This window comes from Azolla caroliniana, unplaced genomic scaffold, assembly GCF_043228905.1.
Source record: "Azolla caroliniana isolate FFs.n. ecotype wild unplaced genomic scaffold, voAzoCaro1.0.p SCAF_7, whole genome shotgun sequence".
Classification (NCBI taxonomy): domain Eukaryota; kingdom Viridiplantae; phylum Streptophyta; class Polypodiopsida; order Salviniales; family Salviniaceae; genus Azolla; species Azolla caroliniana.
Genome location: NW_028230442.1, coordinates 18,899,986 through 18,924,164, shown reverse-complemented (window position 1 = coordinate 18,924,164; position 24,179 = coordinate 18,899,986). Strand labels below are relative to the sequence as shown.

General features: G+C 41.8%; 1 protein-coding gene and 1 long non-coding RNA gene across 2 annotated transcripts; both read left to right on the top strand.

Moving 5' to 3' along the window:
- Positions 1-16,422: 16,422 nt before the first annotated feature.
- On the top strand, positions 16,423-18,130 carry LOC147862195 (uncharacterized). Its single transcript, XR_015530033.1, has 3 exons — positions 16,423-16,541; positions 16,663-16,825; positions 16,916-18,130. It is a non-coding gene; the product is annotated as an uncharacterized LOC147862195 (long non-coding RNA).
- Positions 18,131-21,097: 2,967 nt separating this feature from the next.
- On the top strand, positions 21,098-22,816 carry LOC147862194 (uncharacterized). The gene has a single exon (XM_087322838.1). It carries the CDS (start codon positions 21,234-21,236, stop codon positions 22,533-22,535), a length of 1,302 nt encoding a protein of 433 aa, XP_087178964.1. The 5' UTR covers positions 21,098-21,233; the 3' UTR covers positions 22,536-22,816.
- Positions 22,817-24,179: the final 1,363 nt, after the last annotated feature.

The following is a 24,179-nucleotide window of genomic DNA, read 5'->3' as shown; positions in this document are numbered from 1 at the left end:
TGAAGAACCTCCAACGCTTTGATACCAAATGTTGGGGAACAAGACCGTCAATGCGGAAGTGCAGGCAACATTCGTGATGAAGGAATCTGTGTATGCGCATAAGCAAGATAGACACACACACACAAAGAGAGAGAGAGAGAGAGAGGCACAGAGAAGACGTTTTATTCCAATAGCAACAACAACAACTAAAGGTTACAAGGTCACTTTATATAGTGACTGTCCTAGGGCAACTGCCCTTTATGCTATTTACAGAAATAGCCCAAACTTGGGTTGTCCAAAGGGACAGTGTGAATACGGCCATTATACACTCGTATTCGACAAATGGCACCTCCTGAAGCTCCTCTTATGTTTCAATAGCTGACAATATTCTTCTCTAGTGCAAGAATTCTTTGCCTTTTATGGCGAAGGCGGGAAAGAGCTTCCAAAGTTTGATATTCTACAGCGATTTGTCTTTGGTGCAAGTGCCTCGTCCTATCAAGTAGAGGGAGCAGCAATAGGAGGTCGAGGATCTAGCATCCGGGATACTTTCACTCGCTACATAGGCAAGATCGTTGATAAGAGAACGAAGACATTTCATGTGATCAGTATCATTGGTACAAGCAAGATGTGGATTTGTTGTCATAGATGGGTTTCGATGTTTATCGTTTTTCTATCTCATGGTCTCACATTTTCCTAGATGGACATGGTGAACCTATAAATGAGCAAGGCATAGCATACTATGATGCTTTACTAGAGAAAGGCATCAAACCTTTTGCTACCCTATACCATTGGGATTTTCCCCAAGGTCTTCATGATGTTATTGGTGGTTGGCTTAGTGTAGGCATTGTAGACTACTTTGCACTATACGCAAAAGCATGCTTTTTTGCCTTTGGAGATAGAGCAAAGCATTGGATAACACTCAACTAGCCACTCCAATATTCCTTATTTTAGCCACTCCAATCGTGACTTGTGCTGACCAAACGAGAAGGTTCGAGTCAATCAAAGCTCCAATCGAAGTTATTGATCTTAGAGCAGTGATCCGGTTGAGGGATTTCCAACCGTTGAGACGACCGATGGAGTTCCAATCAAGAAGAGTTGCCATGGTGAGTGGGTTCACCGGACAATGCACTGTCCCATAGGTGTGCCATGTGTTACCCATAAGAATATATGGGGAGGCATAAGGGTAGGTGTAATGATGTGGTTTATGTGTATGTGTAAAGTAAATGAGTGTGTAAGGATGAGAATGTGTATGGACACATGCACAATTATGTGCATGTGTACAAGAATTTGTAACGATCTTATTTATAATGGTCATGTAACCGTTACATTAGATGTATTATATATAAACCCCTTATGGGCATGTAATGAAAAGACTTTTTTTCCCTCTCACATTTTTGTGTCATTCTCTATTTTTCTTTACTTCTCTCTTTCCCTCACACGTAACCCCCTTGGGAGGGGGGTGAAGCCTAGAACCCCCCACCCATTAACAAATAAAAGGTGTGTCTGATTTATATAGACATGCTTCTAGCTCAATTCTATTTTCTGGAGGCAATGGTACATTATTTCCAATTTCCAGAGCTGTTCGACAAGGTTTTCCGTTAGCACCATTTCTTTTCATTTTATTTGGGGAAGCTCTATCATCTTTTCTTAGATCCTCAATGGTGGCCATCCAAGCAATAGCCTTACCTATTGCAAACTCGATAGTTTTTTATGTTGAGTTTGCGGATGACACTGCTCTTTATATTTGCAGAGATGTTGTTAATCTTGATCAGGTACATAATGCTTTATAAATATTTTCAGATGCTACTGGAGCCTCTCTCAATTGGAATAAATCTGTAGGCCGTTGGGCCAGAGATGAACCGCGTCCAAAATGGTATCCACGCCCTACATTCCGTTGGCTAAATCATGGGGAGCCCATTCGTTACTTAGGCTGTCTTGTTGGTATAGATTTACCATCTGAAGTGATGCTATCACCATTACTATTATCAATTAAGCGTAAATTGGTATATTGGGACTCGCAGCAGTTATCCCTTGCAGGTCGGGTTGTCATTGCAAATTCGGTGTTGTTGGCCTCAATGTGGTTTATCGCATCTGCTTGGTTGTTCTCTAGGTCAGCAATCATGAAAGTTCAAAGCCTCATACGTAACTTCCTTTGGGGTGGAAAAAATGGGTCTCATGTATTGGCCAAGGTGGCATGGGATGTTTTGATTAGGCCAAAAAGTAAAGGAGGGTTGGCTCTAATAGATCCCTTGATACAATCTCGAGCTCTCTTGACAAAGTTTGTAGTCACATGACTGTTGCAGGGACAAAGGCATGGAAGAGTATGTTGCTCAATCAACTGATGCAATTATCTCCCAAGATGGGAGGAAACGGGTTGCCTTCTTTGAAATGGATGTTCTTGACAGATATACAGACACCAAGATGGAATCTAACATCCAATAGATTTCTACTTGGAATCATTGGAGCATGGGATGTAATCAAGATTTTTTTACACAAGGAGATGCCTAACACGTGGGATGGTTGGATGAATCAACCGCTTTTGGCTAATTCTCTCGTCCGGGATTCTATTAGAAATGTATTAGGCCTTAGACCTCATCTTGCATGGGGAAAACTTGACAATGGGCTAGTAGCATCAGTAGGATCTTGGATTCATTTTCAGCCGATGCAAGAAGTGGATCGACTTAAGCAGTTACACTCAATATATGGGGCGAAGACAATGACAATGGATATTTCAATGGCCTTCTCTCAGGCCTCAACGCAACTTCAGCCAATACAGGAGCATATGTGGTTTGGTTGTAGAGAGAGAGAGAGAGAGAAAAAGAGAGGCTGAGAGAACGATGATAAAAGATATATATTATGTGAAGAGAGTATACAATAGTAGCTTGGAGGCTTAAGACTAGCGTTGAACCGTTTGGTTCGAAATAATGCCTTGTGCCTCCTTTTATAGTGTTCTCAGGAGTACTCTTGAAGTTTCTAGAATGTTCCAAAGAAATCTAGAATATACATCTATTTTCTATAATAAAATATAAATGAAAATAATATTCTACGTATTACAATGTATGGTCTAAGGGTCAAGAGCTTGACCCATGCACCATAAGGTCATGGGTTCGAGTCTTGCCATATCATGACACTATCCCCCCTCTAAAATGACGAGTGTCACGAGTCGTTTTGGATTGAGGACCCGGTTTGCTTGGATATTGACGATGGAAGTCTTCAAGAAGAGCACGACCATTGGTCACATTCTCTATCGGTTCCCAACTACGCTCGCTGGGACTATATCCTAGCCAATCGACTAGATAGTAGAGCTTGTTACGAACAATCTTGGAATCAAGGATGGCGACAACCTCGTACTCAGGTCCATCTTCAAGCTCGATCGGAGGTGGAGGTTGTGTAATACGTCCTGGGATGGTGCTCTCTTGATAGGGCTTGAGGAGAGAACTATGAAACACCGGATGTATCCGAAGTTGCGGAGGTAGATCGAGACGAAAAGTGACATCATTAATCTTTCCTATAACACGGAAAGGACCTAATCGCCAATAATCCAACTTCTCACAGGGGCGAGTAGTCTTGATGTGTCGTCGTAGTAGCCATACCCGATCTCCAATGTTAAAACTGGATGGAAGTCGATGACGATCCGCGTAAACCTTGTGTGTTTGTTGAGCTTGTTGGAGATGAGTAGATAAATAGGCTTGTATCTTGTGTAACTGCTCTAAACGATCCTCTGTGCAAGGATTTGTGGACAACTCTAGGGTTTCAAATACACACCATTGGGGATGAGAACCCATAAAAGCATAAAATGGCGTAACTTTAGTCGATGCGTGGACAGAGTTATTGTAGGCAAATTCGGCGAAGTGAAGAATATCTGCCCAGTCATCCTGATGATAGCTTAGAAAGCATCGAAGATACTGCTCCAGTGTTTGATTTGTTCGTTCTGCTTGGCCATCACTTTGTGGATGGTAGCCAGAGGAGAGGTTACAAGTGACCTTAAGCATTTTTAAAAGGTGCTTCCAGAATTTCGATACGAACTGGGGTCCACAATCGCTAATGATACTATCGGGAAGGCCATGATGTCGACATACTTCACGCATGACAATTTCAGCGGTTTCTTCACTAGATATTTCCTTAGTACATGGCAAGAAATGAGCCATCTTCGTATATCGATCTACGACTATTAGAATCGCATTAAACCCCTTAGAGACTAGAAGATCTGTGATGAAGTCTAGAGCAATGGATTGCCACGGCTTGCATGGAATTGGTAATGGTTCTAATAAACCATATGGATGATGCCTTGGCATTTTCGCTCTACAGCATGTATCACAAGTCTGAACAAAATCTTCGAAAAATTGTCGCATACGGGGTCACCAAAATGGTCGTTCTACTAAATCTAATGTTTTAGTACTACCAAAATGCCCAGCTGTATATGTGTCATGATAGTTTTGGACTACTCGAAGGCAGCAAGAACCATTAGGAACATACAACAGTTTATTAAAGAATAGTAATCCATCATGGTATTTGAATTGCCGATAGTCTGTACCTGGTGGTTGCGAATGTGAACAAGATGCTCTAGAGGGATCAATTTGTGCTAGAATGGCTTGGGCGAAAGCATTGGTCTTCAAGTGCTCACGTATAGTATCGATAACGTGGGAATCCATGGGCATGCCAAAGACCTGTGTTGCTGGCAGTCATGTTGGTCCCAAGATTACTTGCTTTTGGCTATCAAAAGCTAGCTCTCCGGGACGCGGTGCTAGGTACGAACGCCGTGATAATGCATCCGCCTTCCCTTGGTGCTTCCCCAAACGATATGTAATTTTGAAGTCGAAACGCGTGAGGAAGTGGGCCCACCAAGCTTGACGTCGATTTAACACACGAGCGTCCTGAAAGTAGCCAAGGTTTTTGTGGTCACTGAATACGGTGACTTGATGAGAGGATCCCTCTAAAAAATGCATCCATTATGTAAAAGAGTCCACTATTGCCAATAGCTCCTTATCATGAATTTCGTAGTTGATTTCGGTGGTGTCAAACTTGCGTGAGTGAAAAGCTATAGGATGTAACTTCTCATCACTACCCCGTTGTGACAGAATGCTCCCCAATGCGAAATCCGATGCGTCGGCTTCAATAATAAATGGTTTTTCCGGATCGACATGAGCTAGAATTGGAGCCGATGTAAATGCCTTTTTAAGACTCTCAAAAGCCATGTCTGCTTCTTTAGACCAAACGAACGATTGTCCCTTCCTGGTAAGTTGTGTGAGAGGCAGAACGAGCTTTGAGTAATCCTGTATGAACTTCCGGTAAAAATTGGCAAAGCCTAAAAAGCATTGCACATCTCGCACCGAACGCAGAGTCTACCACTCTACCACAGTTTTGACCTTAGCAGGGTCCATGGAGATGCCTTCCGAGGAAATGACATAACCTAGAAATTCTACCTAGTTGCACCCAAAACTACATTTTTCCAGCTTTGCATAAAGACCATGTTCTCGAAGTCGTTTTACTACTAACAGTACATGAGAATCATGCTCTTCTTGGGTCTTTGAATAAACCAGTAGATCATCCAAATAGATAATCAAGCAAACATCCAAGAGATCTCGGAATATATCATTTGCCATGTGTTGGAAGACTGATGGCGGATTAGTGAGGCCGAACGGCATGACCATATACTCGAACTGCCCATATCTGGTGCGAAACGCAGTCTTCCATTCATCTCCTAGTCGGATCCGTACAAGGTTATTGGCTCCCTGTAAGTCGATCTTCGTGAAGAACCTGGCACCATTGATCCGTTCTAAAAGACTTGAGATAAGGGGAAGTGCATACCTATTTCTGATTGTAACCTTATTCAAGCCACGGTAATCTACAACGAGACGAAGGAAACGTATTGGCTTGTACTTTATCAAACACATCGGCATAATGAGGATACTTCTTTGGAAGTTGAACGGAGGACTCCTCTTTAATGGTGTCTGAGGGCTTTACTAATATTGCGAAGAGAAACATTTCTTCATTGCTGACGGGAACCCACCGTTCCTTATGTCCAACGCTCGGCCACAACCGAGATTCTTTACTTACACAGAAAACAGGAAACAAAAAAAACACGCGACACAAAAGGAGAGAGGAGGTACATAGGAGGTTTACGTGGAAAACCCCAAGCTAGGGGAAAAACCACGGCAGCCCACAGGCTGCAAACTGTCACTATGTATAAATGTACAAAAACAGTGAGTTCACTGAGGCACCGACCTCGTGCTCACAAATCTTCGCCACAGGCGACGGTTACAAGAGAGGCAACGACCTCGTCTCTCTCTCTCTCTGTACAGTTACGCGCTCTCTCTTCTTCTTGCACCAACAAGGAAAAATAACAACATAATATTAGTTTGCCCTAAGTCATATTTATACTAATATGACTTTTCGGCTATTTACAAATATAGCCACAATGGGCTCTCAGAAACATATTTACGAATATGTCTCTTCCTTCGGTTCATACCGGCCTGCACCATCCGGCTCTTCGTAGCCGGGTACTCCTCATCCGGCTCATACCGGGTCTGTATCATCCGGCTCTCCGTAGCCGGGTACTCCTCATCCGGTTCACACCGGGTCAGTACCATCCGGCTCTCCGTAGTCGGGTACTCCTCATCCGGTTCATACCGGGCCTGCACCATCCGGCTCTCTATAGCCGAGTACTCCTCATCCGATTCACACCGGGTCTGTATCATCCGGCCCTCCGTAGCCGGGTACTCCTCATACCGTTTCGGCCTCGGCCGAGTTTGTTCGCCGGCACTGTTCTTCTCCCTTCCCATCTGGAGGGACCTGTCTCCCAACAATTGCGTCCTTCTTCCCGCAACTGATGTAGCGAAATGGTTGCAATCTCATGAGTAGACCCTCGGGCTTTTCGATACTGGATTTCTCTTGTTCTCCAATCTATGTCTGGGTTATGTAATTCGAACCATGGTAATCCTAAAACAATGGGGTGTTCTGGGATGCTAATTATATTAAATGATACTACACATGCTAGATTATCTAGGACAATATTAATGGGCTCTGACTCTTCTATGATATTTCCAGAAGCAATCGGATGACCATCAATGACTACTACAGAGGCTGGACACGGGAGTTTTCTGAGTGATATCTGATGAGCTTGGGCAAATTTCCTATCCATGAAGTAAGAATTAGCTCCGGAATCTAGAAGTGCTAAGACATGTAATGGAGGGGTACTTTTAGTACTAAATGTTACTTGGGCTACGAACACATTGCTAACTTGCTTAGAGGGAATGGAACCACTAATGGGCTGCACAGATCTAGGGTTGTCCAACCAAACAACTCCTATTTTGGCTGGACTTAGTCGTTTAACTCTTCTTCTAACTGACTAAGGACATCAAATTTGTTCGCTAGATTTGGGCTATTATTACTATTGGGACTATCATATATCCCTACTGAAATAGACTCAGGTTTAGTACAATCAGAGCTAGCAACTATTTGGTTTACCTGCCTTCTTGGTCTATGGGGACAGTTTACCACGATATGCCCTGGTTCACCGCAATAAAGACATAGTCGGTTTGCTCGGCGTCGTTGCTTTTCTTCTTCCAATAGCGGTCCACGACGACGTGTGGTGTCAATTTCCATCCGAGTTGGAGTACTTACTTGAGGTGCATTATATGACTCCCTCGGAAAAGGTTTCGCTACCACTGAGGCGTAGGTAGGCTCAGATCTTGCCCTTGGCATCTGGAACTGATGTTCCGAACGTCGTTCGAAGAGGCGATTGTCGCATCTCACTGCGCGGCTGATTACTTCTGTTAATGACTTTGGTTCTTCGGGAAAGGTCAAGAGTAAATCTTTGACATCGTTATGTAGACCATAATGAAATTGCTCCATTAACACTTGATCATCCCAGGGGATATCGGAGGCGAGTAGACGAAAATCTACAACGTATGCGGAGGCTGGACGATCGCCTTGACGTAGTCGTCGGATTTTGTTGATTGTTGTCCTTATGCTGTCAGTATCTCCAAAACAGGCTTTAAACTCACTTATAAATTCTTCAAAATTGTTTAGTATTGGAGATTCTTTTTCAAACAGCGGAGCGAACCATGCCAATGCTGAACCACTTAACAATGTGCCTACTAAACCCACTCATGATGCATCGGTGGGATATCGGGAAGGATGCATTTGAATAACTAGTCGTACCTGATTAAGGAACCCTCTAAACTGCGATCGCGTTCCATCGAATTTCATGGGAAGGCCGATATTGGGTTCTTTATGAATCCCTTGTGTTCCGGGTCCTTGTTGTTGCATCGCTATGATGGTTGCTTCGAGTTGTTGCACACGTAACGTCAGCTCCCCATGTTGTTGTTTTTGATGCGCCATTTGTTGAAGATCCCCCAACAAACGGTGATTTTCTTGTTCTAGTGCTACAAATTTCTCCTTTAAGCACTGGATCTCTGAGAAAACAGATTGGTATTCCTGAGCGCTAACAGTTTCCATTTTACTAGGGAGGATAAGAGGATTAGTATGAAAGGAAGAAAGGGGCAGGAAGATGTGGGAAACCGAAAAGAAGACCAAAAAAAGAGGATATGTAAGAAGATAAAAGGAAGAGGAGGAAAGGAGGAGACAGAAGGAGGACGTACCGAAATCGGTTCAAACTGTCAGGATCAGTACTAAGACAGAGAGGAATTAGTACTAAAAGATGAGGATTAGTAGTAAGAGAGGTGTAGAACTCTCGAGAGAAGGAAAGAGCGAGCGAGCGAGAGAGATAGAGAGAGAGAGAAAGGGTGAGAGAATGATGATAAAATATATATATTATGTGGAGTATACAATAGTAGCTAGGAGGCTTAAGACTGCCGTTGAACCGATTTGGTTCGAAATAATGCCTTGTGCCTCCTTTTATAGTGTTCTCAGGAGTACTCCTGAAGTTTCTAGAATGTTCTAGAGAAATCTAGAATATACATCCATTTTCTATAATAAAATATAAATAAAAATAATATTTTATGTATTACAATGTATGGTCTAATGGTCAAGAGCTCGACCCATGCAGCACAAGGTCATGGGTTCGAGTCTTGCCATTATATGATAGCATGATGCTCTTTGTTAAAGGAATTTCTACATATGGGTGTATTTTTTATTTCCATATTCAACAAGATAATAAATTGCAGCCTTATACACCCTCTGATAATTTGCTACAAAACCGACTCGTTGTACCAGTTAGGGTGATTGCCAAAACTAGTAAGAAATCTCTTGGATCCACAACCGTCAATAGCCCATTTGTGGGATATGCTTTGGTTATATGCACGACAACCAGTTAATAGGCTGATGTGGGACCTAGGGGGATGGTTTTGGACTAGTCCCATGATTGATCTTGTTGAGATATCAAGCTCAACTAGTTTAATCTAGTTAGTCAACACATGTAACTTAGTAGTTACCTAGATCGAATCTAGTTAATGTGTTGACCTTAAGCCTTTAAATAGGACCTTGTACTTATGTGGGATATTCTAGATCCTCCACTCCTTAGTACATTTAATGTAGGACTTACACATAAGTACCTATGTTCTACCCACACATGTGCACCTTTGCACATGGGTTGTATATATACCTCATTGTGGGTATTTTTGTATGTTGATGACACTTTTCAATATAGTCAATCATCCCCCATTTATCTTTGTGTTCAAGTGTAACTTCCTCTCTCTCTCTCTCTTCCTCTCACACACTCTCACACGCATATCATACTAATCTTCCGTTGCTTAACGTAACCATATAATTAGTCTCTAATTAACCCTAGTTAATTACCTAATTACTTAACATGGTATCAGAGTGTGTGGTTTAGGAAATCCACTAAGCCCACCGCTTATTCATGATTGTGTGTTCGAGACGCCGACGACAAATCCCGGCTATTCGCTATTCGCTACCGTAGTGCCGCTACGAAGGACGTGTATGCGACCAAGAGAAGAAAAACAAAATGGAAGACACAACAATCAACATGAACAAACAAATGGGAAGCTCACTCCCTAGCGAAAAGCTAGATCGAAGCAACTATTCATCTTGGGAGTACAAGATGAATCAATACCTTATCGGCCAAGGGTATTGGAGCTACATCAACGGCTCACAAGAAAACAAACCCGAAATCACACACGCCAACTACCCAACATTGGAGCAAGGCGTGAGTCGGGTAATGTATTGCTTGGCAACATGTGTAAATGACCACATGCTTAGCCACATTCGTGACGCCAAGATGCCCAAAGAGGCGTGGGAAAATCTCAAGAAGATTTTCGCCGCGGACACATCCGCACGCAAGCTTCAACTCTGGCAAGAGTTGAACAACATACGACAAAAAGAAATGTCAGTGACAGACTACACCGCCAAGATCAAGAGCATTTGCGACTCGCTTGGCTCCATCAACGTCAACATCGACGAAGACGAGATGGTGCAAGTATGCTTGGGCGGCCTCACACAACGATTCAACCCGTTGAGAACGGCAATCTTGGCGAGAGATACCCCTCCCTCGTTCTTCAACCTCCAATCAATGCTATTGGTCGAGGAAAACCACGTTCAACCAAAGACCAACACATCAGAAGGACAAATGCTCTTCTCCGATACGGATGGTGCCCAAAGACGAGGTCGAAGTAGAAGAGGTCAATTCGACCTATCCCACGAAGGGAATTCACAATTTCGGCAAGGAAACGGAAGCCATCGAGGAACCTTCACAAGAAGGGGGAGCTTCCACGCCGAACAAGGTCGGCGAACGACGCCACCTACGTGCAACTATTGTGGCAAAATCGGCTATCGCGAAGAGGAGTGCCGAAAAAGACGAAGCGAGTCGGCCTCAACAAGCCGACAACTCACAAATTACGTCGTGAATGCGGAATACGCGGACTACGGCGAACTCTTCATGGTGAGGCATAGAGCGAACTCTATGATGGCCTCCGATCCCGCAAACTCCGCAAGCACCTCCAACTCCGAACACGCGTGGTTCGTAGACTCCGGCGCCTCACACCACATGACGTCGCATCAAGAGTGGTTTCGCAACTTGCGAACGCCGGATCGACCCGGCTACATAGAGACCGGAGATGACACTCCGCATCCCATTCGGCACATCGGCGATGTCCCATTCGGGAAAGAAGGCGAGCAAACTTGCATCAAGAATGTCTTGCACGTGCCCACAATAACAAAGAATTTGGTCTCGGTCGGCCAAATCGTGGAGCAAGGCATGCAAGTCCGCTTCAACAATGAAGGTTGCTTCATCGAGAAAGAAGGCCGACTCATAGCCAAGGGACGGAGAGACAGTCGCTTGTTCATCCTCGACTCGAACGAGGTAAAATCGGCCATGTACGCCAAAGGTCTCAAGACCGAGACAAACATCGAGTTGTGGCACAAGCGAATCGGCCACATAAACCTCCAACGGCTTCGCGGAATGCAATCAAAGGGAGTCGTAATCGGACTTCCGGCCTTCAAATCGAAACGAGTCGACCGAGTGTGCGAAGCATGCCAACCCGGCAAACAACATCGACTCCCATTCCCGAAGGAGAGCTCCGTAAGCAAAGGCCTCCTTGACATAATCCACTCGGACGTATGGGGACTGGCTCAAACGCCGAGGCTCGGAGGATGCCGCTACTACGTCACCTTCATCGACGACCACTCGTGCTACGCGTGGATATACCCGATGAAGAAGAAGAGCGAAGTGCTCTCCCACTTTCAAAGGCTCAAAAGCCAAGTGGAGAAAGAAATCGGTCGGCACATTCGATGCCTACGATCGGACGGAGGAAAGGAGTACTTCTCCAACGAGTTCACCTCCTACCTCCAAGGTGAAGGCATTCGTAGAGAATTCTCATGCCGACACACTCCCCAACAAAACGTAGTAGCCGAGAGAAAGAATCGGCAAATTCTCGAGGTAGCACGCGCCATGATGCATGAGAAGCACATGCCGAATTTCTATTGGGCCGAAGCGGCATCCACGGCCGTCTATCTCATGAACCGGTGCACCACTAATGGAGTCCACGAGCTTACTCCATACGAGATCTTCGTTGGAAGGAAGCCCATCCTCTCGCACCTCAAGGTGTTCAGAAGCATTGCGAATGTACGCATCCCGAACGAAAGTCGAGAGAAGCCCGATGCGAAGTCGGAAGAATGTATCCTCATAGGATACTTGTCCGCGAAAAAGGCGTACAAGTGCTTCAACCCTTCGACCCGAGCGGTATGGATAAGTCGTGACGTCATTTTCGACGAATCGGCATCTTGGTATAAGCCCGATGCGACTCCATCCGACCCGATCAAGGAAGAGTTGAACGCCAACTCGGACAACGAAACTCGGCCAAGTCCTCCACCGAAGGACAATCCAAGCTCTACCGAGCTAATTGGCCCACAAGAGCCTCCACGCGATGAAAACAAGTCGCGGCCAAGTCCGACATCGGACAAAGGCAAAGGTAAGATGCCCGAATACGAAGTCGTGGTCCACCCCGATGACCGTAACTCGGATGATTCGGCTCGCTCACTAGACAATGAGTTCGGTGTACCCATCATGAGGACACCCGGAGTAAAGAAGGCACTCACATCGACAAACGAGAAACTCCGCCGCTCATCACGAGCGAAGACCCAAGTCACTTGTTACGCCTACAACGAGTATATGGCCCATCACTATGCCCTCACGATGAAGGTAGTGGCCAAACAAGAGCCCAAGGATCCAAGCCTTCGTCACAGGCTTGAGGGGGAGAATAAGTCGCGGAGAGCCGCGCAACGAGGCCGCGAAGACGCGAAGAACCGCACAACGAAGCCGTGAAGAAGCAAAGAAAGCCGCGCAACAAAGCCGCAGAGAGCCGCGCAACGAAGCCGCGAAGACGTGAAGAAAGCCGCGCAACACCGCGAAGAAAACCGCAAGCCGCACCGATGCCGACGAAGCCGAAGGAAGCTAAACCGGATGTTGGACGCCTCACACTTGAGCTTGAGGGGGCGTGTTGAGATATCAAGCTCAACTAGTTTAATCTAGTTAGTCAACACATGTAACTTAGCAACTACCTAGATCGAATCTAGTTAATGTGTTGACCTTAAGCCTTTAAATAGGACCTTGTACTTATGTGGGATATTCTAGATCCTCCACTCCTTAGTACATTTAATGTAGGACTTACACATAAGTACCTATGTTCTACCCACACATGTGCACCTTTGCACATGGGTTGTATATATACCTCATTGTGGGTATTTTTGTATGTTGATGACACTTTTCAATATAGTCAATCATCCCCCATTTATCTTTGTGATCAAGTGTAACTTCCTCTCTCTCTCTCTTCCTCTGACAAACTTTCACGCGCATATCATACTAATATTCCGCTGCTTAATGTAACCATATAATTAGTCTCTAATTAACCCTAGTTAATTACCTAATTACTTAACATATCCAATGCAGAAAGTTCCGTTCTTCCAGTATATTGTGAAATTTGGTAGAACCTTACTCATGTCTAAGAATATTCCAACTCCTGCGGCTCAAAAGCACTAGAATAACTAGGGGGTGTTTCAACCAATCATTTGAAGACTTATTGGAAATGGATTTGGTCTTTTAGGGGACCAACAAAATAAACTCTCTTCAGATGGCTTTTACTACATGCAGCACTACTTGTAGGTCAGTCTTTGAAAGGAAACGTGGCACCCGTTCTTAGACAATGTAGTTATTGTGGTAACTTGCAGGAAACTACCAAGCATGCTCTCTGGTCCTGTTCACTAGCCCTGTAGGTATGGAATAAAGTTCTTTCTTTATTCCTGACAATTTATGCAGGTTGCCTCTTCTTCTGGGGATCTGCGGTATGGGGGGTTCTCCATTCCAATATCTTATTGTATGAGGCAGATGATGCTCTAGAGGCTAAGACAATCATCAACAAGCATTTAATATTTGTCTCCCTTTTTCAGCAACCTCAAAAGCAAATGTGTGCAATCCATGTATGGAAAACCGTATCCACGATTACATTATGGACCTTATGGAAGTATCGGTGTAAAAGACGATATGATTCCATAATTCCCCTTCTCTCAGATATATTGCCAGAATTATGCAAGAGCTTATTGGCAGTAGTGCATGGGCAAATGACAATATGTCGGGCTCTTCAGAGGTTGCTCTTAAGAAAAGGAAAAAATTACTACAGTTATGGAGGAAGTTGCCTCTATTCATGGTCTCCTCTCAAGGACCGATCTGGAAATATCATCACCCCTAGCCCTTCCCCTGATTATCCTTTTTGTATATAACACTCTCTAATTGTACATTTTGTAGCCTTCCGGCGTTTTTTTCTTAATACTAATGAAGGAAATCTTTTTGGAAAAAAACGACAAGCCGTCAAATGCATATACAAATTCAATATCCACGAACTACCTAAACGCTGATAGTAGCCAAATGGTCCCATGAAATCCATATAACTCCCATCGTTTCCTTCTTTCACCACAACATAAACCAAAGAGGTTGCAACATCTCGTTTAACACCTTGGTCCAAAGAAACCATTGTAAAAAATATAAAAGCATGGGCTCCAAATATACATTCACTTTGGGTCATAAATGAAATGCCCACAATTGAAACATTACATAAACCTTCCTTAAACTTATTGTCAATCCACTAAATTAATTAAGAATTTGAAACATCAACTCCCAATGGATACCTCAAATGTCAAAACAATGTACCCCTATTAATCATTGATCCTATCATCCCAAAAATTGTAAATTAGTCTCAATACAAGGAACCAAACAAGAGTTTCTCCGATTCATATGCAACCCTAAAGCTAAGGTAAATAGATTCCATTTTAACATACTCTTCTCGAGATTTTCTTTAGGCATGTAAAAGTATGAAGGAATCATTAATGAAAGCAATCATCACTAGTTGTCTTTTGAACATTATATATAACCCTACAATATCACCGCAAACAATTGTAAGATTTGATAACTTTACCGACAAGTAACAATGACAAATAACAAAGGAATGAGATGGCATCCTTGTTGTACCAATCTAGGGAGATGAAAATGTATGGAATGATCCCACCATTACACATTACACAAGATGTTGCATTTTCCCCAAGTACAAATATAATTCAAGATAATCTAATCGAAAACATATGTTATGCATTAGTCCTAAGTCAAAAGACTAAATGATATGATCATATGCCATTTCTTATTTAATTGCACTATAATCACTTCTTGATTTGCATGTCGAGCATAATCCATTGCCATTTGAACATTCAATACATTGTGCAATATACTTCTACCTATAATCAATTGGATGAATAAATTGTAGTAAACAAAATTTGAGTTAGTTTGATAATGTCTTCACAAGCGCCTTATGTAAACCTCCCATCAGTAAAATTGGTCTCCATTGACAAAATGACTCGGGGAATGGTACCTTTGGTAACAATTTCATTAGGTCCACATTCCAACTTGTTGGCATGAAACCGCAATCCCAACACTAATAAAACATATGATCAAATCGCCAATGCATACATATTTTTTAAATCCATCATTTGTTATATCATCCCAACGAGATATTTTTCCCATTCAGACGGTGCTATAAAACCTTCTCTCTTTGTACTACTTCTCTATCCTCTCTCTACATCTCTTTTTTTACTTCTCTAATTTTACCTTTGTTTCTTTGTCGTCTCATTGTTGCATTTATCATCGTAGTCATCATCACGTGTAGAGTCTAGACCATGATATGGTCTTGAGGTTCTTCCCTCCACTAATATGCTCATCTAACAAGTGCCTCACCTTTTATAATATGTTTACAGAAGTCAATGACATAATTGTGTTCTTCTTTTACCAATTCTATTAGGGTCCCATCTGAAAAACTCACTGACATTGTGTGGTGTGTGCTAAGGGAGAAAGGCACAAAAAAGGGAAGTTATACACAGGCTCGAGATTTTGCTCGAAACAATTGTGGAAGAAATGAAAAAAATGAAACAAAAATAAACAATACGACAAATGATGAGAATTAGTAAGCTTACTAAAGGCAACGAAGAGGAGAATATGAACTATGGAACGTACAAGGAAGCATATGATAAATGGAAATGCGTTGAAATACTCTTTGCACGAAATATGTGCCCATGCAAGACTAAAGAAACAAATGCATGGTCTTTCCATATTAGAAAAAGAAGATATTAAGTGTGTACAATATGTGTACACCAAGTATATTCTACATTTACTTCAAAAATACTTAGAATACGTATTCTAAAGATAAAATACGTGAAAAATACGCAGAATACGAAGAGAACACTTGACAAGGTGCTTAGAATACGTATTCTAAAGATAAAAATACGCGCAATACGTAGAATACGAATACGCCGAAAAAATATACATAAGAATTAACGAAAGAAACACTTGACACCTTCATTCACCTCTTCTAGAAATATATCAAGACTTTTAAGAAAAATAACAAAAAGTAATGCGAGGGCATTCTACGAATTTTCAAAAAACTTGAGGGGTATCAGACATACACTGTTGTGCAGAAGCCCCCCCAAAAAACCAGACGATTTCCTCTGTTCTTTCCTTCTTCATTTTTCTCTGTTTCCATTTTAGCTTCGTGTCGTTCGTTCTTTCAGCTTCCTGCATAGATTTCAGAACAATTTGCTTGGAGCCGGTGGGTGCAGGTACTCTTTTTCCTGTGTTTTTCTCTCACTCTTCTTTTTCTTATGTTATCTTCATTTAGATTCCTAGATTTCTGCCGTAGACCCTAAAACCCTAATGCATTTTTGTTTCAGCACGATATCCCGATCCCCTTCATCCAGAATGAATTATAGGCGGCAGAAGCGTAGAAGAGGCGATGGATGTTGTTTACATCGCTTGGATCTAAGGTTTCTAAGAGGTGAGTCTGCTAGTGTGGCGGAATCATCATTGATTTGTGGTGATGGTGCTGTTGAGGAGGTAAGTTTTTCATCATTTTCGGAATAAATCTAGGGTTGGGTGTCATCTAGGTCTGGATGATTCACAAAAGGCTTCATCTGAATGACTTAGGTGAATGTGATGCAATTGTTGGATAATCGGCAGAGCTTGTAAGTGTGTTTTTTTCCGGATTTGGGAGATGTCGCATTACAGTCCCAACCAACTGTGCATAAATGAGAAGATGCTTGTGGAGATAATTGAAAGGATTTAGGATTTAAAGCTTCATGTCACACCAAAGAAGGAATAGTGATAATACCTCAAGAGAATGTGGGGCCTAGAAGGCGCATCTAATGTGATGGTTTAGAGCATCTAAGGATGGATTTGGGAGTAGCTTCTGAACAGACCAACAAATTAACCAAATCTTCTTAAAAGATGGTTTGATCCACTCATTTGAAATATGTCTTACCACTTATCCCAAATTGAGGAATGGTGGGGATGAAGAAAGGTCATGGATGAAGTCGATGCGAAGAGAGAGCCTGCCATGTAACATTTTGTAGGATTGTTGTAGCTTCGGAGCAGCGCAACAAATTAACAAAGTCTTCTTAAAAGAAAGGTTTGATCCATTCATTTGAAATATGTCTTACCACTTCTCCCAAATCGAGGAATGGTGGGGATGAAGAAAGGTCATGGATGAAGTCGATGCAAAGAGAGAGAGGCTGGCATGTAACATTTTTTGTAAGTGCCAGCATTGAGGTAGCTAATTTTCATGAAAAACCTTCGGTTCTTGTCAAAATGTTCTAAAATATGCAGGACAAGAAACTTTTACTTAGGAAGACTTAACGAGATGTTGATAAGAGAATTCGTTAAGACTTGTTTGGGATGAGCCATTCAAACTATCCTAGACTTATGCCTATTAAGGCTATAATGGAAGAGAAACGAAAGAGGGTTGAAGGAGAAGAGGTGCCATGAAAGAGATATGAAACAAAGAAGAAGCCAATAGAAGAAGGTAGGGGAAAAGGAGCAAATATGGATGAAAAGAATAAAGAATTACTTTATAATTACTTTATAAAGTGTATAATTTTGGACATAGGGGTAGTTTGGTAAATTTGGAACTTTCAAGGGCATTCTGGTAAATAGACGAACTCCAAGGGTATCCTGGTACTTTTCCCTATAATATATATGAGTCATGACATAGAAAATAGAATTTTAGCATGTCATTTGACATGTATAATTTTTAGGGGCCATTCACATGAAAATGGAAATTGAAACTTTGTATGTCACTTGACGGACACTTTTATTAAGTGTATATTTTTGACGGGCATGACACCCATCGAATTTTTGCCCTGATCGTACATGTAACATTACAAATAAATATGAGAAGGTTCAATTTTCTTTCATTTGTGTCTAAATGTGATTCGTTTTCGTGGTGTCTTATCTACTTTGTGCATAAAGATTTTGGGTTAGGCTATGCTCTTGAGTATTACCCTATTCTTCCATAATCTTCAAAAACGTATGTATAATATATCTCCTAGTGACTTGCCCAAACATACATATAAAAACCTTCTATAGGGCACATGATGTACAAAAATACATTAGAGATAAATTATCTAAGTTTAATCTCTGTACACTTGTTTTACACATTGTTGTTCCATTCAATATATTGTTGTATTATGCTCCACATACTCTTGTCGTTTAATTAATGTGCTATGTCAAAATCAATTATTGCTTTCTTGTGAATAACAATTTAGATAACGATTATGTGAGTGCTTGCCCTACAATCAAGCTCCGGTCATGTGTAGATTGCCCTTAGAGAAGTATGGATAAGAGGTTTGAGCATGGTGCTTCCAATAAAACATCACTCAAAGAAACCTAACCTCCCTCCCAAATGACAAGCGACATAAATTGCAGTTAGGTAGATGAATTGACATTGGATTGTAGTTAATATGTTAGTGGGGCTTGGATATCAATGTGTACTCGAGGCAATTGGTTGGAATCCATGTTTGAAACTCATGACATTGATCTTAGAAGGAAAATTATTAATCTTGCTTTGAGGATAAACTGAACCCCTCCCCGTTAGGATTAACTCATCGCGCTCCAAGGATATCTCCAACGTAGGTAATGTTGGGGTTATTTTCAAAATTTTATTGTCCTATGTTATATCCATGATGATGTTGTCCCACAAGTATGCCATGTTTTGGTTGTTGGCATGATAATGTAAATCTCCTAATAAAAGTTTGTTAGAAATGTAAGAGGTAGAAAAGAGGACACTTTTTAAGTTTCTTCGCATTAGCCTCTTTTCTAAGGATCACTAAACCATGGATAAAGTAAGAATGTCATTGTAAGGCCAATACGATAAATTAAAAACAATCCTACATGATACAATGTAATAACCAATGACCATGGTCTTTGTGAACTTTCATAAGGCATACTCCTCTATCACAAGCAAAGAGAGAATGTTCATTGAATCTCGAGTTAGATTTTGGAGAAATAAATTGCATCGTTAAGTTTCCTGTAATTGCTCTATATTGATTTCCATCGTGGCTATTGCTTTGTGCTTTTTCTCCCCATCAAGAATTTGTTGAAAATACTTTTTCATTGCCCATACGTGGAAATCTTACAAAGTTCCAAAAATTGTATTAAACTACAAGTTTGTGTAATTGTCAAAATGTTATCAACACAAAATTGTGTGTCGACCAATTCTGCGCGGACGTGTCAAAATTCTCTACTTTCCTTGGAATTGCAAACCTATCCAATAGTGTTGGGTTTAAATGAAGGAAAACCATTGAAAACATGCTACAATCTTCCTTTATTTTAACAAATGGCCCTTGGGGGCAGACCCTAAAAAGAGCATTTATATGTTATTTGAACTATTTATATTATCAATTAATCCCCTCTTCTAGGGGGTTGATCATGGCCATTTGGGTAACGATTCAATTTTAGGGTCATTTTGGGAACATAAAGGATAACTCAAGTGTATTTTAAAGATTTTTGTTGGTTCCGACACCCATCAAGACCGTAGTTGTCACCACTATGACTTAATTGTCAAACTATGTGGTAAAAACAACGATGATCAATTCTACTGTAACAATGGTGAATGTGAATGGAACCTTAATGTTGATGATACCACTTGGACATCACTCTTGCAACAACAATGTCATCATTGATTTTTATATTTAGGCATACTAGTCAAAGGTAGACTTTGTTATAATGGGACCGTTCTAAACTTATATATTGAAGTTCCCGTCTATATCAAATAGAAAGGAACAACTACAAAAAATAATATAGTTCTAGATGCCCAAGAATTTTACATCGTGTTATTCTCTAGCTATTGTATAGAAAAAGAAGGTCCAAAAGTTATTCTATTCCTCTCCATATTTGATGGTGTTGATTCTTGAAATTGTGAAATTGGCTTTGTGAAACGTCTCTATTAAAGACTATTATATGTGAATCGTGGTAGTGGGACATATATCATTGTGACTATACGCTTTCAAAGATGCGCAAGCAACAATAATAGTCTTTTAATACTGCACGAATGGCCTCATTTAGAAATTGAGGAAGCTACAATACTGAAGGGCCCATATCACATTCACATACCAAACGTAAAAATTGAATACATCATCCAATAAAAGAGGGGGGTATCTCTATGAAACCCAATATGAAACAAATGGGTGATATGGTCTCACACAATATAGAGTGATTATATTCTATGCAACAACCTAGATGTCACTTGATCGACGGTCACATGCCTCACTAGTACATACAAACACTATAATGGACAAATGAAGCGAAGAGTGTAAAGACACATGATCCTATATAATGGGCCCCTAAATTAAACATGTTGAGGTTTCCCACATACAATATAAACTACATAAATAAACGATCCAAAGATACAATATTAGGTTTTTATACGAGAATGATCTGTTGTAAAGGGACCTTACATGTGAATGCTATGAGAGACAAAACATAAACTACATAAATAAATGATCCAAAGATACAATATTAGGTTTCTATACGAGAATGATCTGATGTAAAGGAACCTTACATGTGAATGCTATGAGAGACATAAAAAACGGTAACTCATGGCAACAAACTTAGTCTACTACATTAAAGTAACGCGGAGCTAGCATGACTGGTCCAAAGTTATGAATCAATGGAGCTATGGATGCGGGGTTATATGGGTTATTTTAGGGCATGTGGGGTTGTCTGATGCATTGGTATGGAATTCCGAGTCCATGAGACTTGGTCTTAGGTGGCTTGTGAGGGGGGGTATGGACTAGTCAAGAAGATTTTAAGATTTTAAGTCAAGAAAAGGCTTCCCAAATCAAGAAGAGGAGATCACTCACCCTTTCTCTTGTCCTCATTTTTGCTAACCTTTCTCCCTTACGCTTCCTCCTTTGGTTTTTTCTTTTTGCTTTTTTGCTTTCCTTTGGCTTGCTGTTGAGCCTTAGCAATGATGAATAAGGTAGTAGTGCGCATACTCATTGTAATTGCGGCACTCGCGCCATGGTCATCTTCCGTGTCGGCTGCTTCTGTGCCATCTTTCTCTTACTCGTCTAGATCGGATCTACTCAATTCCTCGACCAATGTAGACACATCAAACAATGGATACTTCATTCTCAATGCGACCTCCTCCTCCGCCGAGGCGCTCTATGTGTCCCCCGTGGCCATCTACAATTCGGCCAACAAAACCCTCCAATCCTTTGTCACGGTTTTCACCTTTTTGTCCAATTCGACCAGTGGAACATTAGCCTTCGTGATCGTCCCGGGGCCCGGGAATCTGACCGAGGCCGAAAAGGGGATTTCCATCGAATTTGCGACTGTGTGTGGAGGAGCCGATCTGAACCCCGAAAACCACTCCTTTTCTTCTTGGGGTGATAGTTCCAATGGACACCGCGGAGGCTCCCATGGTTGGAACTACAATGGATTTGGGCCGGGCGGCTCTGGTCAATTTGGGGTGGTTGGTTACATCAACAGTTCGGCCTTGCCGGGTCCGCAATTCACTTGGGACTTCAACGGGACAAAGTGGTCCCATAACGACACGAGTGTAAACCGAAACTCGTGCTCCATCCCCAACCCTAATTCATACCCTAACTACTTCTACCAAGTGGTGGTGGAGTACAATGCGACATCCGAGGAGCTTCTAGTGGGGAGCCCGACGTGCGGAGGCGGCCCTCGGGTTCTCAACTTCTCTGTGTCGGATCAATTGGAGGGACTCTTCTCCGAGGACCCATATGTGGGGTTCGTGGCGGCCGCTGGAGTGTACAACATCTCGGGGTGGAATTTCACGACGAACCCGAGCACTGACGTGTTTACGAGCCTCGGGGTGTCCATCACGGGGAGCGGAGGAGGAGTCGGAGGTTTAGTGAATGGTGGAGAGGATGGGTCACACTCGAAGGATGGACACCATGGTGGGTTGAGCACGGGGGCAAAGATCGGGATCGCGGTGGCCGGGGCGGTGGTCGGGGCCGGGCTTTTGCTATGCCTTTTGTTATGTCTTTGCCGTCGGAGGAGGCAGAACTGCTCCGGAATAATGATGAAGGGTGTGCCCGTGATGAAGAATTCTACCACGGCTACTACGAGTAGTGCTTCCCAGACCCGTGGCCTCATTCCCGACCACGTAGTCCTTTTCGATGCCCAAAAGCCCAACAAATTCACGGCTGAGCCGCCTCCGGGCGAGCGAGAGACCGCCCCTCTCACCACGAATCCGAGCGTCACCACCAGCTGGATCCCACCCACGGTCGCCCCTCGTTAAATAGATCCATAACATTCAACAGATTTATCATACATACATACCATGCATGCATGCATATTTTCTAAATAAGAATTTAAATCACCCCTATGTAGGATATAAACTCTATATGCATTTATCATAATCCAGTCTTGAGGTGATGTTTCACTATATATATATTATATGTACTTACAGTAGACATGGCTTCCATATTTTTTACCCTAACACCACCACCATATATCCTTCTGGCCATGTATATAATTTAGTGTTTGGGGTATATGTAGGCTCTCTGGTTGTTTGTTTTTTATGTGATTTTCTCCCATTGTACCTAAAATTGAGCTTCTATGGAAGAATGCATTCTTTTTTAGTAAAATACCTTCCACACACACGCATGAGGCTTTTCTTTCATTTTCAAGGCAATCATTCCAATGGCTAATGCAGGAAATATCACAATGCTATAATGAGACATCATCAATATGCAAATCCTAAAAACTAGAAAAAAGAACTAAACTATGGAGTACACAATACTAAAGCTTTTATAAGATTTGCCCATGAAGCTCTTTTAAGCTTTAAAGAGAACACCTCTTTTTAACTCCAAGATTGAGAATTCATATTGATACTCATCATCAAACATTAAAGAGAACATCTCTTTAAGTCCAAGATTGAGAATTCATATTGATACTCATCAATGATCATCAAACATTAAATGGGAGCTCCGAAAGTGAACATAACGTTTCTTAATTCAATCAACAAAACTGGCTGGTTATTCGTTTGACCACTGTACCTCAAATGCCTTCTTATGAAAACATGTTGACCCTAAGGGAATGTTGTTTACATGGTGAGAGAAAAATTAAATTGGAATTCATCCCTAAAAGCCCTAATAGAATAGCATTGCATCTCTGATTTTGATTGAGTGCCAACGATGGACTCTTCACTCTTTCTGATTCTATGTTTAATCAAAACTTTGAAAGTAGGTCAAATCAACTATGTATATGCAGAGTCTTGTCAATCCACTGGTTCATGCAATCAGAAATACTCGAAGATCATTTAATCCACAATTAATAAAATACAATGTCGTTAGGATATGTTGATCCTTTGAGAACCATGTCAATCTTCCAACTCTCGTTTCACCGATAGGCAATCATGGATGAGCATCCAACATCCATTTATTCACAATAAATTTTTTGCTAAGCACATAAAATGTACATCAGGAGCATTCATTCTTTGTAGGCATGCTTCTTTGTAGTAGGGTTATAACATGAGGACTGAAATTTGTGAAGAGTCCAAGTACACACCTCTATAAGCAGGCCGATGCCTCAATTTTACCCTAACAATTTCCTCACCAGGTTTCTCTGGTTTATCAGACAGTGAACAGTCCATTCTTGAATCTTCAAGTGACTCCTCCATCGACAAGGAGTGTGTATTTGCATCGTTGTGAATCTTCTCCTGTCTCTCATGATTTTTGAGTATCGATTATCTCATGATTTTCCTTGTCTCTCCATCAGATTCACACAATTCCTCTTCTTTGAAGCCATCTGAGTATCAACTTCTTGTGGATTCCACTGTCTTTCTTTGAGATTCTCCCAAAACCTCTTGACATACGCCCTCTTGAGTATATCTACTTTTGTATTTCCTTATTTCTTTATGAGAAGAATTGACAAATTATGG